This window comes from Phyllosticta capitalensis (genome assembly GCF_038381095.1).
Source record: "Phyllosticta capitalensis strain CBS 128856 chromosome Unknown BKA78scaffold_4, whole genome shotgun sequence".
Classification (NCBI taxonomy): Eukaryota; Fungi; Ascomycota; class Dothideomycetes; order Botryosphaeriales; family Phyllostictaceae; genus Phyllosticta; species Phyllosticta capitalensis.
This window is the reverse complement of record NW_027117442.1, coordinates 1-16,798: the sequence shown is the minus strand read 5'-3', so window position 1 is coordinate 16,798 and position 16,798 is coordinate 1. Positions and strand designations below refer to the sequence as shown.

The following is a 16,798-nucleotide window of genomic DNA, read 5'->3' as shown; positions in this document are numbered from 1 at the left end:
CAGTATCCGAAGCGCCTTCCTGGCGGCAGTGTCAGTGGTGGCCACTCGGTGACATTCCTGGCAAGCTTTCCGCACCCCACGCGCGACTTTCACATGGTTTACGCCGCCAGGTACGTCGGGGGTGCGCGAAGCGCCGCATGCGGCTAGCGCTGGCGGAGACCCTGGCGGCCGCCGTTATCTGTCGAGGGCGGAGCGGACCCGCGGGTAGGATGAGACGAGTCCGCCCGTGGTGGTGGCTGACTCTAGTTGGTGGATGGATGTCGTGACGATGTGCGACTGTGAGAGACTCGTCCTGCATAATTGTGGGGAGTAGGAATTGTGGTGCTTACCTTGTGTGTCTAGGAGTCTTTTGAAGAGATGAGAAATTTGGTTCGTTCAGCCACCCTTTGTGGACTTTGGGCCACTTAGTCTGCCGTTTTGGGCAAATGCTGCGAGGCATCGTCTTTTGAGTGTACATGACCGTGAGGAAACTCATGATGGTCATGGTTGGTGATGGTCACAAAATCGACGGAAAAAGCTGATCCGAGTTGGCGGACTGTGTCCCCAATTCTCAATCATGTTCACTGCAACCAAAAGGCGACCTACAAGCCCTCCTGTCAACAAATCACTCACATCTGAAGACAGGACTACGGAGTTGGTCCGCAAGCCACCTCAGCTCAAAAATATTCAAACTAACAAGATAACAGATCCTACGCGTAGGTTGGCTGCGGACCCCACCCCGATGATAGCCACAGCACGCCTTTGAGGTGTCGTCAGTGGGAGAAGCTGTTGGAGGACTCTGTGTATATAAGGGGAAGAAAAGCTTGCTTCGACCATCATCCACACCAGACACGAAACACCCGTAATCATGCTCACATTTGCATTCTTCTTTGTTCTCAGCATCGCAATCGCGGTAGCGAAATTGGCCTGTTCTTACTTCGACAGACCGGCTGGGACAGCATGGCTTCCTGGGCCTAAAGGTGAGCTCTTTGAAATAGTCGGCTCGCCAACGCTTGCTAACCATATCACAAGGCATCCCATTCATTGGACGTGTCTGGGACATTCCTCGAGAACACAGTTACCTTCAGTTCAAGAAATGGTCGGACAAGTTTGGCAAAATTTACCAAGTCAACATCTTCGGACGCAACCACGTCTGGGTCGCTTCGGACAAGATTGCAAACGAGCTCTTGGTCGCAAGGAGTGACACCTTCTCGGATCGGCCGCAGATCAACAACCTTGACGACAGTAAAACGGCGCCCGAGTATCTCCCGCTGCTTGGATACAATCGTAAGCAGGTACTCACTTCTGCCGCAATTGAACACTGACAAACCTATTGCAGACGTCTGGCAGCGCCAAAGACGCTTTGTGCACCAGCTCATGTCCAAGTCGGCCGCAGACAAGCACCAGCTCCTGCCATACCACGAGTGCAAGCACTTCCTCCTGGATCTGATGCTCAGGCCTCAGGATCTCGAAGTGCACGCCGAGAGCTACACTGGCCGTGTCATTTCGCGGCTGGCCTTTGGCCACGTCAGATTCGCAGACGAGATCACGCTCCATTCCCACGCCCTCCTTGCGGCAATCTCTCCGGCGGCCAACCTTCCCAACATCCTCCCCCAACTGCGCATGTTGCCGTACTGGCTCTCCCCGTGGAAGCAGGCGGAGCGCGCGCGACATGCGCGCGAGCGCGACTTTTTCGTTAAGATGAGGCAAGAAGTCGACAAGGACCTGGCTGCCGGCTCCACAGCAAACTCATACATGCGCTCGTTCATCGAGGGCAAGGCCAAGAACGACAAGACGACGAGTGCCCTGGAGGATCTGGAAGGGGCGTATACAGTCGGCATGGTCGGCCTGGCAGGAATCATCACAACAGCGTCAGCTCTGATCACCTACGTCCTCGCCATGTGCTTGCACCCCGAATGGCAGGCCAAGGTCCAGGAGGAGATTGATCGCGTCTGTGGAGATCGCATGCCTCGTCCGTCGGACTCCCCAGACCTCCCGGTCCTTCGCGCTGTCATCAAGGAGTGCATGCGATGGAGGCCCGTCACCCCGAGCAGTCAGTATCTTTCGCATTGCAACTCTGGGAACTTGGCTTACCCAGAACAGGCATCCCGCACGAGTCGACCAAGGACTTCATCTACGAGGGCCATTTCATCCCCGCCGGATCGCACATTCACCCAAGCCAATGGTTAGCCGCGCAGCTCCTCTCAAAATTCCCAGCTGACAAAAAGTCCAGGGCAATCACCCGCGACCCGGAAGTGTACCCGGACCCCGAAACCTTCAACCCCGAGCGTTGGCTCTCCCCCGCCTACCCCTCCTTCCAAGAGCCGCTGTCGAAATTCCCCAGCATCAAAAACTTCACCACGTTCGGCTACGGCCGCCGCATCTGCATGGGCATGGACCTGGTCGAGCAGGAATTCCTCGTCGGCATGGGTAGCATGGCCTGGGCCTTCAACTTCTCCAAGAAGCTCGACGAGGCCGGCCGTCCCATCGACATTCCCGCGCATGACTATACCAGTCTGCTCATCAGTAGGCCCAGGCCGTTTCAGTTTGCGATTCAGCCGAGGAGCGAGGGCCGCGAGGTCCAGCTGTATGCGCAGTATTTTGATGCGGTGCGCGCTGGCGAGATTGGTGGGATGGCGCAGAATGCGGATCACATTGAAGTTGCCAATGAGAAGGGTGTCATGTTGGTTTGATTTGGATATTCTGGGCTTGTGTTTTGGGTCCGGACCATGGCGGCGAGCCTTTCTTCTTTGTGTGCCACGCTACTAAACAGTGCTTTCGAGGAAATTGAGAAGTCGACAAGACTGATTTGCGTCATACTCTGAACCTTTTGCTGGAATTTGATCAGACTGGAAGTCCAGCAGTTGGGTTGAGCCGTGTGTGTTGTTCCCATTTAAAAGAAAGCTTCGAGAATCCAAGACCTGGTTGGCGAGTGTAGTTCTGCAATCAAAAGCATTCGTGAGTCAATTGAAGTTCGTCGCTCATTCAGCGTATTCTCCCATCTCTCTCCTCATCATCTTGTCAAAAACTTGGTCAGCAACATCCTCGGCTCATAGGTCTCAAATTTCCGCCACAAATAAGTTTTAACAGTCGAATGCAATGCTGCATCATATCCGCGAACTGGGTTGCTTCAACCAACCGCATCCCGCTACTGCATCGCCAACAAGAAACAACTCGTCAGGGACTAGCACCTTACTCGGTAGATCATCATCTCGGAGCGTTCTTCTTCGTCTTTTTGTGTGTTGCGTCTTTTGGGTAGACGTTGCGAAAACATCCCAAAAATGGAAGTCGAACGGTGGTTGAGCGAGGCGTAGCTGGCTTGAGCGGAACGTGGCTGATATAGCTCGACCACCAACGTAGGCAAGCGGACTGAGTCCAAGGAGTATGGAACACAACAGCCCATCATCAATCAATTCCTTTTGCGCCAGAGAGACCAGAATTTGGAGAAAGCCACAGTCATTGTGGGTAACTAGTCTACCTCACCCGGTACTGGCGTACGCGAAAGACCCTGGTGGCAACACGCATCCGTACCGCACACTAGCCGTTGAGCGACAACTAATTCCCGGCCCTAACATGTCCGCCGTCGAACGTGGCAGCCACGGGAGGCTTGCTTACTCGGTCTATCGCGTGGGGGCCGACGGCTGATGTGGTTGGGCCTGGCGCTGCATGAGTCGAAGCGTCCACCGCGACTTTCGGTATGGTCCGTTGGTAGCTGTCGTAAAAGGCTCCCTCATTATTTGCGCGGTGCTGCGCCCATCTCTCGCGTCAGCCGGGAAAGGCAGACGAGTAAGCCAGCCAGAACTTGTGTAGTTGACATGAGCCACGGGTCGTTTGGAGTGTCAAAAGCATCACCGGTCGCCCACCCATTGTTGGCCCATAATGACGGCATTTTGGCTCCGAAGTTAGCAGCCACAGGGACCGATATGGGGACCATTTTTTGATGCAGCCTTAGACGGTTTTCCGGCTTCGTGGGCTGGATTCCTTCGTCGCTGCGGCGTGTATCGGCACTATCTGTCCGTAGGTTAGTCTGGTCTTCATTTGCCTGACCCAGTGATTGTGCGGAACCTTTAGGAAGAGGCTATGATGATGGAGGCTGCCTGGTGTCGGCAAGAAGCTGCTATATCAAGCACGGGTACGTGGATACCGGAACTTGTGAAAAGGTTCCTGACACAAGTCAAGTGTCTCTTCAGTCTTGCGTCGGAAAGACATACTCTTGAGTTAATGCTCCAAAAGCTAACATGATGTTCTCATATATCACCATACTTGCGTCAGTGATCCCGCTGAGCGCGGCAGCTGCTGCATCGGCAAACATCAAAGGGCTCCTTCAAGACCGAAGCAACAAGTGGTCTGCCAACACAACGGTCTATTTCCCTGGAGATGCGGAGTTCAGCAACGAGACGCTACGCTGGAACGAGTATTCTGCGCCAACATTTGCAGCAGTCGTTCGACCGGGGTCGGAGCAGGATGTCCAGAAAGTTGTGAGTGTGACGGAGTTCGATGAATCTCGAAGCCGAATCTGACAACAACCAGGTCAAGCTTTCCATCTCAAACAACATCTCGTTCCTCGCCACTGGAGGCAGACACGGATACGGCACGCAGTTTGGCAAACTGCAAAATGGCCTCGAAATTGACATGAGCGCTTTCGACATGGTCCAAGTTGATAAGAGCTCGAGCATGATGACGGTTGGCGGCGCTGTTCACTTTGGAGACATTGTCGACCCATTGTACGCTGCCGGAAAAGAAATCCGTGAGTGCTTCGTCAAAACCAATGAACTCAAGTTGAAATTGCTCTCCAGAAACGGGCTCAGCCACTTGTGTCGGTCTGGTCGGTGCGACGCTCGGTGGCGGCATTGGTCGCTACCAAGGACTGCATGGACTGATTCTTGACGCACTGGTGTCGCTCCGTATCGTTACTGCCAAAGGAGACATTGTAACAGTCTCAAATTCATCGCATCCGGATCTCTTTTGGGCCATGAGGGGAGCGGGCACCAATTTCGGCGTCATTCTTTCAGCCACGTACAGGGTCCACGATTTGACAAACGGCGGCCAGGTGATGAATGCAGACATGATATTCCCCGGAACCGCAAATGTCTCGTTCTTAGATATCGTCCAAAGCATGCAGGACAAGATTCCGAAAGAGTTGTCGCTCATTGCAAGCATGGCTTACAACTCCACTTCGAAAATGGTGAGCACATCCAAGAGCAGAAAGATCAAGGCTCTGACCAATCGCAGTCTGAAATAATCGCAAATCTCGTCTACGTCGGGCCGGAAGATGCTGGACGAGAAGCAATCAAGCCGTTCCTAGACCTCAAGCCAACGGTCCACGAAATATCGATGTTGCCTTGGAACCAGCTCAATTCGAAAGCTGCATTTGGGGCGACGGCCTTGGAGTGCGAGAAGGGCGGTCAGCATAGCATGTTTGGAGTCAACGTGCGCAACGTATCCGCATCGACCTACGTTGATGTGTTTGAGAAATTGGACGACTTCTGGAACAGCAACCCTGCAGCGCAAGGAAGCAGTTTCAGTCTCGAATTCTTCAGTAATTCCGCAATGGAAGCTGTTCCGGACGACGCCACTGCCTACCCTTGGCGTGATACAAAAGCATATCTGTAAGCGCTTTCCAAAACATGGATAAAAGAAAACTGCTAATACAAGTAGAATGCTGCAAATGACCTGGTCCAATGCGAGTGCAGCCGAATCTGCAAACGCTGTAGCCGAAGAACTGCGGTCCGAACTCGTCAAGTCATCGGGCTATCCGTATCACTCCGTTTACGTCAGTTATGCACACGGAGATGAGCCGCTCGAATCAAAGTTTGGGGCCTCAAAGTTGCCCCGACTAGCTGCGATGAAGAAGGAGTGGGACCCGGACAATGTCTTTGCGTATGGCGCTGCTCTCCCAATGAAGTACCCCTGAGAGAGTGTACGGTCGAGAGGAGTCAGCTGTCGAGTGTAGTTATGAGCAGCGGCATAAAAGACTGAACAGAAGAACTAAACCAACTTGATGTGGTCAGTGGTACTCAGAAAACGTGAACATCGAACATGAGAGCTTGAAGAAACAGGGAGTCATCTCGACTCAGAAATTTGACACTGCGAAACACAAACACAATCGAATGGTCTGAAGAGAACAGCTATTTACAGTTGATGGAATGGAGATGGTATCAGATGCAAAGTGTCCCGCGCCGCTTGAATGCAGATGCCGATGGAATAATGAAAAATGCTCAAACAAGAGCGATGCCGGTAATGTCGCCAAGCTCGGCGAACAACGTCTCCTTGAAGGACGTTTTGCCAACTCCAATCCTGTACACACCTCCGGCGAGGTCGGTGACGTAGCAGACTTCATTGTTGTGGTCAAGCGCCAGGCCGATGGTCTCGTGAAGACGGACAGCCAGGACCTCGCCGACGGAGGAGCGACCGGCCTCAGCAGGAGCCTTTCCGATGTAGGCCCTGTTCAGGGAGTTGCCAGTGGGAGGGTCGCCGCGGTCCGTCCAGTACAGGGTTTGCGACTTGACGTCCAGCTCCAGGTCGATGGGCTCGGGCAGGTTGTCGAAGAGAAGCTCGCGGTCCTTTCGTGCGTTGGGATACTCTTGCTTAGGGCCGTCCACTCTGGCCCGGAAGATTTTGCCAACACGGCCTTTGCTTGGCCCCTTTTGCGTCCAGTAGAAGTAGCCGTTCTCCTCGTCGACGGCGATGCCGACGCACCACCGCGAAAGGTCCTTCCTGTCCTCGTCGGTGTTTCCAGTCTGGACCAAAACCTCGATGTCGCTTCCGTCGAGGTTCGAGCGCATCACGCGCAAGCCCTCACGGTCAGACCAGTAGAGCTTCTTGCTTTGGCGGGCAATGGTGATTTGCTTGGGTGTAAAGGTTGCGCCGGGAGGGACAATGGTGGTGGGGTTGGAGCCGTCGAGGTTGTAGCGGATGATGGAGCCGTCGTTCGTCTTGAAGCCCTCGGCGCCCATCATGGTGACGTACATGTGGCTGTTCTCGCGGTCAATGACGATGCCATCGGGAAGCTCTTTGATGTTGTCGACGAGCACCCTTGGGTCAGAGCCATCAGTGCGCGTAGAGATGATGCGACCGCGACGAGAGGCCCAGTGCGTCAGGTCGGTGTCGAGAATGTAGAGGCGCTGTTCGGGAAGCATGGTGCAGATGATGGAAGCGTTTGGAAAAGTTTGAGTTGCGAGAAGCGGAGAGGAAGGAAGAGCGCGTTGGACGCCATGGCTCCTATTAAGGTCAGAGCCTCAACAGCACGGATCAGAAGAAAAACGGCCTTCGCCACGATGTCGATGATGTTATTGTCGTAAAGTGACGATGGTGGTGGTGGTGGCCCGGGAGGTCAGTGCAGTTCGCGGCCGGATCAAATCCGAAATCTTATCTTATCCATCTCGCTACAGAGATTTTCGCGGGCCCTTGTCTCAACACCACGTCGGGTGTCGTCACCCATACCACAACTTCACCCTTTTTTGTCGCCAGCCTCGGCTTGCGAGTCAGAACAAACTCCTTGCCGCTGCGAATCCGGCCGTGGCACTGTCCACTTTCGATCGCCTGAAGGAACCGATCCGCCTCCGCTCCGCCCAAATCTCCGCTACAGGCCCTGTCGCCAGATGATCGAGTTTCTAGAACAGACGAGCATGGAACACGCAAGCGTCATCGCGCTGATTTGATCCGAAAGATCTTATCACGGCAGTCCGGCTGCCATCAGGCACACCGACATGCCTGGCACAGCCGCTCGGCCTCGCATCTTTCCACGGCCCGAAACGAGGAGCGTCGACCTAGTGTTTGACGGCGCGCTGGCGCCACCTGAATGCTCCTCACAGTATCCAGTGCGCGGAAAGGGGTATGGTGCGGTGGACAACAAGGTGAAAACGGTGAAGTTGGAGCAGGCAAAGGCGAGGGCATGGCGAAGACACGTCGGGAGAAAAGAAGATCGTTGGCGCAGATCCAAGTCGAAGGTAAGCTGAGGCATACTGAATCAAGACTTTCGTAGAAGACGATTGGATGAGGTGAAGAATTGATGCTTGCACATTGGATATCTATAGGAAATGCTAAACAACAGAATTAAGCGCTCTTTTGCTTCTCCGCATAGTCGTCCCACTCCCTCCTAATGTTCAACACAGCCACCAACTCCTCGTCCCGCTGCTTGGCCATGGCCTCATACGTCCTTCCATTAATCTCGCCCAGCGTGCCCTCGACAAACTTCTTCTTCAACTCGTCGTTCACAACCGGATCCTTGGGTGCCCACCAGGTCGTCAGCGGACCAAGCAAATGGTCGGCAAGATGCTGGATTCCACCCGGTCCACCGCCCAGATGCAGCAGAGTGCCTGGTCCCATGATACCCCAGCGCAGACCAGGTCCGTACGACATGGCGGCATCGATGTCGGACATGTCGCAGACGTCTTCGGAAACGAGATGCAGGACCTCACGGACCAGGGCCGCTTGAAGTCTGTTTGCAATGTGGCCGACAACCTCCTTCTTGACGTGGACCGCCTTCTTTCCTAGGCCGTTGTAGAAGTCCATTGTTCTCTGGATCGTCTTCTCGGAAGTCTTGGACCCGCCAACAACTTCGACCAGGGGAATCATGTGGGGTGGGTTGAATGGGTGTCCAACAACACACCTCTCGGGATGCGAAGTGACGCCCTCTTGAATCGACGAGCAGGTCAAGCCAGACGAAGATGTGGCGATGATGGTGTCTGGCCGGACGTGGGAAATGATGTCGTTGAAGAGCTTCTGCTTAAAGTCGAGCTTCTCCGGACCGTTTTCTTGGACAAAGTCGGTGTCCTTCAAAGCCTCCTCCAGGTTGGTTGTGAAGATGATGTCTGAGGCTTTTGCGTCTTGCTTCTCCAGCTGGCCCATCTTTTGCAGAGTGGGAAGAGCTTCTGAAACGAGCGACCGCAGGAGATTCTCGGCTTGAGGGTTGATGTCGAAAGCAGTGACCTGCAGTCCTTTGGCGAGGAAGAGGGCGGCCCACGAGCACCCAATGGCGCCGCTGCCGATGATGGTAACTTTGTTAATGGCGGACATTCGGAATGAGGACTAAGAACGTTTTGCAGGTTTGCGAAAAGTGTTGTTCAAAGGAATTTCAGTAAAGACTTTGGACGAGCAACCTGGGAGCCATCGACTTTATGGAGATTGGAGCCCAAGCTCGAAGCTTTTCCTTCATCCCTGATCTCATCATGCAGCTCAGGGCACCCCGAAGCAAAACCGTTATCTCTTGGCGATCAGTTGATCGACACAGTCCGAGGGGCTGCTCGCAGGAAGCTCGGTTCCCCGCTTTCAAGAGCTCGGTCGCCTCTCCGTATGACGAGCACGAGCATCACATCTGTTTACAACTTGAGAATTTTCGAAATGACCCGACTCCTGGATACGCGGCCTTGCAGGCGGCCACGAAGATATAAACCCGCCCTCTGTCCTCTCTCCGTCGGCCATCAACACCAAACTCCAATCCTCAATCATCATGTCCGACTACCCTACCGTCCCCAACGTCTACGGACCCGGCTCCCACACGGACACTGGCTTCGTGCCTGTCCCTCAGGACACTGAGCGCATCTTCAGAATCATCGCCAAGCAGACTCCTGGCTTCACGCAAGATGAGAAGCTCCTCTCCAAGGTCAAGTTTGTCGGTGAAGACTTTCCCGTCATTCCTGGCCCCATCAAGGCCGTTCCCGTCGCTGCTGCTCTCCACGCCATGAGCGGTGTCGTTGCCGACGAGATTCTCGCCATCCGTGGTGCTGCCCGCGAGGACAGGACCATTACCGTCAACACCACGCACGCCGGTTTCTGGTTTGCCACCATTGGCATGGCCTTTGTCGACGGCGAGGACGTTGTCGCCTTGACCAGGGCTAAGAAGCTCAAGCCTCTGCTCCCCAACTACGAGCAGGGATGGGTCGACACTCCTCTCAAGTACCGCGGCACTGCCCTCTACCCCACAAAGGACCCTGAGACCTGGTACTCGGTCCACGGCTCCCTCAACGCCATCCCGCTGCTCAAGTCCTTGGGCATCAACCCCGACGAGCCCATCAACACCCCTGAGGAGGCCTACGAGCACATCAAGAAGTTCACCACCCAAAAGTCTCCCGCTGAGCTCGAGTTCAACAACCTCTACAACGGCTTCTGCGGCAGCATCTGCTTCACCCCCGAGGCATGGAACAACAGCGAGATGGGCAAGGCCCTTGCCAAGCACCCCTTTGTCAACGTCAAGCCTCAGTCGCACTCTGTCCCTACTCCCCGCATTGCCTTCCCTCCTTTCAACCCCAACGACAAGCGCCCCCTGGCCGGCGTCAAGGTTGTTGAGATGACCCGCATCATCGCCGGTCCCCAGGTTGGCGCAGTCCTCAGCTCGTACGGTGCCGATGTCATCCGCATCAACGCTCCTCACCTCGTCGACATCAACATCATGCAGCTCACCCTCAACGCTGGCAAGCGCACCATTGCCATCGACCTCCGCAACCCCGAGGACCGCGCCTACGTCCAGAGCCTTGTCCGCGACGCCGACGTCTTCGTCCAGGGCTTCAGGCAATCCAAGCTCGAGAAGTACGGCCTCGGCGTCAACGAGCTCCTCCGCATGGCCGGCGAGCGCCAAAAGGGCATTGTCTACGTCTCGGAGAACTGCTACGGCCCCGACGGCATCTACGCCGAGCGCGGCGGCTGGCAGCAGATTGCTGACACGGCCGCTGGCTCCTCGTACGTCACCGGTCGCTCCCTCAACCTCCCCGACAACGAGTGCGTCCTGCCTTCGCTGCCCGTCTCCGACATGACCACCGGTATCCTCGGCGCCCTCGGCGCCATGATGGGTCTCCGCGACCGCGCCCTGCACGGCGGCAGCTACTACTCGCACGCCTCGCTGACGGCCGTCAACACCTTTGCCCTCAAGCCCGAGATCGGTCTGTACCCGCGCAACATTGTCGACGAGTGCCAGAAGCGCTTCCAGTGGGCCGAGATGCGCGGCGCCCACCACGTCCTCGACCTGCTCGTCACCGTCTGGGACGGCTGGAAGCGCGTCTTTGGCGACTACCTCCGCGAGGGCAGCGGCTGGTTCCAGACCTTCCAGAAGTCGGCCTTTGACGGCAAGCGCCTCAGCTTCCTCAAGCCCGTCGTCAGCTTCGACAAGGGCGACGAGGCCAACCCCGAGTGGAGGAGCCCCTCTGTTCCTTACTGCCAGGAGCCCAAGGAGCAGGTTCAGTTCAACTAGACGATGCCTCTTTTTTCTTCTTTGTGGAAATGATGGGTTTGCATAGCGCCACGGGTTTTCTTAGATACCATCCGAATTTTCAATAGTCTAATAGCATTGGTTTACTGATGAAGCTTTTCGATTCCACGTCTGCAATCTTCCGTTCTGTGAATCGGGTAGGCTGTGGACGTGCCTGCTGAAGAAGGAAAGCGCGCGCCCCAGCCTTAATATCGCCACCACCGCAGCACGAGCAGTCAACACCTCGACGCCGTTTCGACGACTCCAGCTTGACCGCACACCAACACCCTGCGCATCTCAACGCCCATCTCCAAGGCAAATCTCCCAGCCGCAGCCGCAGCCGCAGCCTCACCTCCAAAAACCCCAGTACACGGTGCACATAGGACTAAGTCATTTGTGATTCAGTCCTACTTCTACGGAAAAGAATGCTCACCAAACCAACGAGCCAACCAAACTCTGCACAAGTCCATCTCCACCATCGACCATCCCGCCAAAACCAAAGAAGCCAACCAAAACAGCCGCACAACACCAAACCACCTCATCTCCTCCCCATCATCAACACCTCCCTGCGCCTCTTGGCCGTCGTCAACACGCGCCCCAACAGCTTCCTATTCCCCTTATCGACAATGCGCCGCCGAAACTCGCCAAAATCTAGGGTATCCCGCGTGTTGACCTCGACATCGAGATTCGCTTCGATGGATGGCCGCTTGTCAGAACGCGCATTGGCCGCGCCTTTCATCCGCAGGGATGGAATGTCGTCGGCTTCCGGGTCGTAATCCTCGAACAGACTGTCCGTGGACGATGAGCCCTCCGACTCGTCGCTGGAGGAGGTTCCTGGGGTGCGTTTTGAGAATGGGCTGTCTACGGGAGTGGGGGCGTGAGTTGGAGACTCCTTGGGAGCTGGCGTGGGCTCCGAAAGACTTGAGTCGGACGCTCGCGTAGACACGGCGACTCCCTGCGTGCCGTCTTCGTTGACTTTGTCACTGAAGAAGTACTCGAAGCCGCAGTAGGTGCACACATCGTGGTCACTATCCCGATTCTTAATCTTGATGCGTTGCGAGCACCTCTTGCACGTGAAGTACTCTTGCCCCGCGTCATTGATAGATGGGGGCAGAGTTGGCTCGACTGGCTTGGGTGCCCTTGTGCAATCGAATTGTTGACAAAACTCTTTGACTTGGCGCATCTTCTTTTTGGCGCGTCGCCTTGTGTCGCTCGGGATTTTCTTCTCGCAACAGACGCGGCAGGTTACCGGCTCGTCAGGCAACCAGTCGCCGTCAAAGTCCTTGACGTGCTTCACCTTGAGGCATCTGGTGCACATTCTGTGGAGATCCGGACAGGAGGTATTGTGACGTTTTTCGTAGGCTCTCTTGCGACAGATGCCACAGACCGTGCCCAGCTTATTGGAGTCGAGCTTTACTACGTACTTGGTGTCTGGACGAAGCGTGTTGCATCCAACGCAACGCCGGAATCCTGGTTTATTGTCTCTTTCGAAGCGTGTCGAGCGGTAGGTCCGGGTCTTCCCGCGACAGTCTTGACACTGCTTGAACAGCGTTTTCTCCTTTCCAATTCGAAACTCGGATGTACGTTTCAAAAGCTCGCATTTCGTGCATCTCAGGGGGATTGCGGATGGATTTCGTCCGGGTCCATGGCCTCGGATCTCTGTCGAACTTTTTCAAACTCTTCGCGGCAGTACCTGCAACTCTTGAGGAGGTTTTTCGACCTTTTTGAGAGTTTGTATGAGTCGATCATTTTGTCCTGTTTGCAAATGTTGCATTTCTTGTGCGGCTGATTGCACAAAACGCAAACGGGGTTCTGGGGTTCCGTGGCAGGTGAGGTGTTTTGCGGGACGGCGACATCCGGGGCGTGCGATGGCACTGCAGGCGGTCCAGCGGCTTGAGGGTGTCGGTCTGGCCTTGAGCTTTGTTCGACGGCAGAAGACATGATTGTTTCGCGGACTGGTAGCGAGTTGGCGCTTGAAATAATAGGCGATGTCTGGATACCAACGAAAGTGAAATGATGGCGATGTGGATTGACGGTTGATGATAGAGGAGAGGTCCCGTTTCAAGTGAGAAGAATAGATCCGGAGAGACCTTTCTGCTTCGAGGAGTCGACGCCAACTTCTTTCGCAATCGCTTGGAAGGCGAGACCCTCAGCACAACCTCACCGTGGTTGCTGTTCTCGTTGCGCCGCGTCCAAGCAATCCTTCACACAAAGATGGTGGATTGACTTGGGCTTATGCTCATTTAAGATGCTGCGATCGGACCTGAGGACTTATCACAAGCCCGGAAATCAAATGTGCCCTGCTTGCTCAGAGCCGTACCAAAGTTGCTGAACCAAAAGGTACACATTGCCTTGCAAGCAATCTTGAACGTGCGGACCTGAAACATCTTTTCAGCTGACAGAAGAAAAATTCAGTGTAGTCGATACCCATATGCTTGAGTTGAAAGTTCAGAAGTTGAATTCCTTGTTGAGCTGAGGACTGCAGCGTCACGATAGATGAGAAGCGATTCTCGCAGTCAATAATCCAGGGCGAGATGCTGACATGTGAAAGGGCGGGTGATGCCTCGATCTGGCGAGAACCGATGGTGTTGCTGAAGAGTGTCGCGAGGTGACCAGCCTGCGCGGTCGAGGTGTTGGGAGAGGCAGCCGACACCACCTCGAGATTTTCAGCGACGACAGCGCTCTCAACCGTCCACTCACCTCCTCAATTTCGTTGACGGCCTAAGCTCATTACCTCGCTCTGGAGGAGCTGCGCCGAAGCTTCCATCAAGTCGGGCGCTCTTTCTGGCTCACTTCGCCTGCGTTCCGCTCTTCTCAGATCCCTTGCGCGCGGTCGGACGTTTCGCACGCGGTCGCCCGAGACATCGCGACGACAGCAAGATGGAGCTTTTCCAGTGTGAAACTCTCAAGCGACGCGTCGTAGAGATGCGCAAAAGTTGGGAAAGAGATTTCGGAAGCCGTCTTGACAGCGGCACTCCCTCTCCATGCTATGGTTGGTACCTGCTCGCCGCCCGCTCTCCATATCTCATGATCTGACCTCTTCGCTCTCGTCAGTGTCTCCCAGGCCCAGCGCAGAAACGAAAACCGCAAGCCGAGCCTCATAGCTTTGGCGACATGTCGCATCGTCGCGATATCTGTCGCCGTCTCGGCCATTTCCCGCTTCATCACCGCTGTGTCCTCGACCGCACTGACGACGCCCGTTTCCATTGCCGCAAAGCCGGGAACACGAGTCGAAAGCACAAGTTGAAGGCAGAGCTCCCATTGCTTCTTTCGGCGACGGCAGAGTACTGGAGGTCTTGGATCTTGCAGTTCGGGGAGGCTCGCCCGGACGGCGGCTTGTCGCATTCGGCTTTCGCATCCATTGTCGCGCACTCGTTGGACCACAAAAATCGCTCGTCGGACACAGTTCTACGCTGTCGAGGTGATATGATGCCGCAGACGTTGAACTTGCTGCCTTCTTCGGCTAGACGGGGGCGTGACACTAACGTGAAAGGGCAGTTTTGGAGCCCGTTGCCGAGCGCTAAACCTTGCATTTGTGGAACACTCACGCCCCATCTCTGCGGCAACGAGACCGACACATGATGCTGCCATCGCAACCAAGCTCTCTTGACAGCGCGTCGGAGTCGGAGAGGTGCAGGCGAGGAGACTCCCGCTCTCGCTGCCGCTGCGGGAAGCTTGTTGTCGGCCCAGCAAATGAGGGACCTGAAACCTTTTGAGACTGAAGATGCTGCTTCCCGACCGACAGATTTTGACCCAGGACTTCGCATTCGAGCACAAAGAGGGAAAGGAGCGAAAATACGCAAGGCTTTGGTGACGAGCCCGTTTGTGCCGCCGGCTTCAACTACCAACATTCATGTCCGCGCCCTCTCGCCGATCCTGATGCCTTTTATCGGCCACAGACAAGGACCCGACCGCTGGATTGGCCATCATACTCGACAGGATGACATTTCACAGGTGCTCAAACTTGCTTTGACGACCGTGCCATTTTCAGCGACTTCGTCCTGAATTTCCGCAGACGCGAGGGATGAATGGACATGAGGTCAAGCAGAAACCGGAAGAGTACAGTGTGGTTGCGTCCAAAAGACGCAAAAGAGAACAAGGACGCGTGGAAGACAGGCTGCGATGATGGTCTCGGGGATCTTCGCAGGCACCAGCGAATCCGTGCGGTCGCCATGGAAAATTCTCGCAGGCCCGTGAGTGTGAATACGGTGTGAGGTAAGTGTGAGTTGTCAAGGCCCAGAATGATGATGAAACTTTCCTGATCTCATCCAGCTGGTGTTTGCTGCAAAAGCGCACCTCTTTTGAAATGTTGGGCTGCGAGATCATTGCTCCATTCACTTGACATCTAGCTTGCGCCATTGATGGCGTTTGATGCACGCGAGCTTTCATTCACCGGCTAATTGGATGAGCGAAACTGCAGATACGAAGCGAAAAATTGCCACAACAGGAGTATGTCGCCGGACCCTTGCGCAAGTCATTGTATGTCGAACATTGGTGGTGTGGCGTCGTCTCCGTTGAGGGTGCGCGGCCGGAGGAACACACCGCAGTCACACTGGCAATTGTTCCCCCTGCAGCAAAGGATCATCAAGACTAACTTTCGACATTCCAGAACAGGACAAGCGGCCTTCGAGAATTGAACTTCGGCGGCGAGACGGGCCGCGGCATCAAAATGCTCCAACGCTTTTACTACTGCATCTCTACGACTTTTGGCCCCCGCCCCCACGCTCGACCGGCGATCGTGATCTAGTTTTCTGCTTTCGGACGCGTTGCTCGTCCACGTGCCGCGGTCCGCTAGAGCATTTTCTTCCAAGGGTCCATGGACGGAAAAGAAGGGCAGATGGTATAAAGGAATCGTGAACCGCATCAAAGCGTCGAGTTGATGCAGGTTTACCGTCGCTGCTCGAACCGCTGCCAAAATGCACGCCACGCCGGTCCTCGCGTCGCTCTTGACGCTTCTCCCTTCATTCATCGAAGGTCGCCACAACCCAATCCTCCCCAGAGCGGCAGAGCTCGACACCGACTATGAGTACGTCGTCGTCGGCTCCGGTCCGGGCGGCGGCCCCCTCGCGGCGAACCTCGCAGCCGCCGGCCACAAGGTCTTGCTGATCGATGCTGGCGGAGACCAAGGCGACACCCTCATCGAAGAAATCCCCGTCATGTTCCCATACGCCACCGAGTACGAGGAGACCGAGTGGGACTTTTTTGTCACGCGCAACTCCGACCCCAGCATCCAGGCTCAGGACCTCATCACGTCGTACCGCCTCCCGAACGGCAGCGTCTACACCGGTACGGATCCGCCCGCTGGATCGACGGCGCTGGGAACTCTCTACCCTCGCGCTGGTACCTTGGGCGGTTGCTCGAGGCACAATGCGATTGTCACCATTCGCGCGTTTGATAGCGACTGGGAGGCGGTCGCCGACTTGACTGGAGACTCTTCTTGGAGCGGCTCTACCTTCCAGCGGCTGTTCGAGAACATTGAGAAGTGCGAGTACCTGCCCAACAGCGTCGTCGGTCACGGTTTCAATGGATGGTTGTACACGTCGCTCACTTCCCTCCTGACTGCCGTCAGCGATCTCAAGGTTGTCAGCGTCATCCTCTCCGCTGGCTCGGCCATGGGAATCGACATTGCGGGCACAT

At 55.5% G+C, this 16,798-nt stretch overlaps 7 protein-coding genes across 7 annotated transcripts; 4 read left to right on the top strand and 3 right to left on the bottom strand.

Moving 5' to 3' along the window:
* Positions 1–822: 822 nt before the first annotated feature.
* On the top strand, positions 823–2,672 carry BKA78DRAFT_280455 (cytochrome P450; the record flags this gene model as incomplete). Its single annotated transcript, XM_066885614.1, has 5 exons — positions 823–959; positions 1,012–1,266; positions 1,319–2,032; positions 2,083–2,164; positions 2,213–2,672. The coding sequence occupies exons 1-5, from the start codon at positions 848–850 to the stop codon at positions 2,670–2,672; spliced, it is 1,623 nt and encodes a 540-aa protein (XP_066744927.1). The 5' UTR covers positions 823–847.
* A 1,545-nt stretch (positions 2,673–4,217) lies between these two features.
* BKA78DRAFT_249985 (uncharacterized protein) lies at positions 4,218–5,893 on the top strand (the record flags this gene model as incomplete). Its single annotated transcript, XM_066884524.1, has 5 exons — positions 4,218–4,457; positions 4,510–4,726; positions 4,776–5,164; positions 5,212–5,588; positions 5,638–5,893. The coding sequence occupies 5 exons, from the start codon at positions 4,218–4,220 to the stop codon at positions 5,891–5,893; spliced, it is 1,479 nt and encodes a 492-aa protein (XP_066744926.1).
* A 304-nt stretch (positions 5,894–6,197) lies between these two features.
* On the bottom strand, positions 6,198–8,997 carry BKA78DRAFT_250268 (uncharacterized protein; the record flags this gene model as incomplete). Its single annotated transcript, XM_066884551.1, has 2 exons — positions 6,198–7,103; positions 8,098–8,997. 2 exons carry the CDS (start codon positions 8,995–8,997, stop codon positions 6,198–6,200), a joined length of 1,806 nt encoding a protein of 601 aa, XP_066744925.1.
* Positions 8,998–9,430: 433 nt separating this feature from the next.
* On the top strand, positions 9,431–11,164 carry BKA78DRAFT_330767 (CoA-transferase family III domain-containing protein; the record flags this gene model as incomplete). The annotated part of the gene is made up of 1 exon (XM_066889814.1): positions 9,431–11,164. One exon carries the CDS (start codon positions 9,431–9,433, stop codon positions 11,162–11,164), a length of 1,734 nt encoding a protein of 577 aa, XP_066744924.1.
* A 535-nt stretch (positions 11,165–11,699) lies between these two features.
* BKA78DRAFT_294234 (uncharacterized protein) lies at positions 11,700–12,479 on the bottom strand (the record flags this gene model as incomplete). Its single annotated transcript, XM_066886313.1, has 1 exon — positions 11,700–12,479. One exon carries the CDS (start codon positions 12,477–12,479, stop codon positions 11,700–11,702), a length of 780 nt encoding a protein of 259 aa, XP_066744923.1.
* Positions 12,480–12,772: 293 nt separating this feature from the next.
* On the bottom strand, positions 12,773–13,102 carry BKA78DRAFT_294233 (uncharacterized protein; the record flags this gene model as incomplete). The annotated part of the gene is made up of 1 exon (XM_066886312.1): positions 12,773–13,102. One exon carries the CDS (start codon positions 13,100–13,102, stop codon positions 12,773–12,775), a length of 330 nt encoding a protein of 109 aa, XP_066744922.1.
* A 2,975-nt stretch (positions 13,103–16,077) lies between these two features.
* On the top strand, positions 16,078–16,743 carry BKA78DRAFT_294232 (uncharacterized protein; the record flags this gene model as incomplete). Its single annotated transcript, XM_066886311.1, has 1 exon — positions 16,078–16,743. A coding segment is annotated over one exon (666 nt), but the record flags the coding sequence as incomplete, so codon positions are not given.
* Positions 16,744–16,798: the final 55 nt, after the last annotated feature.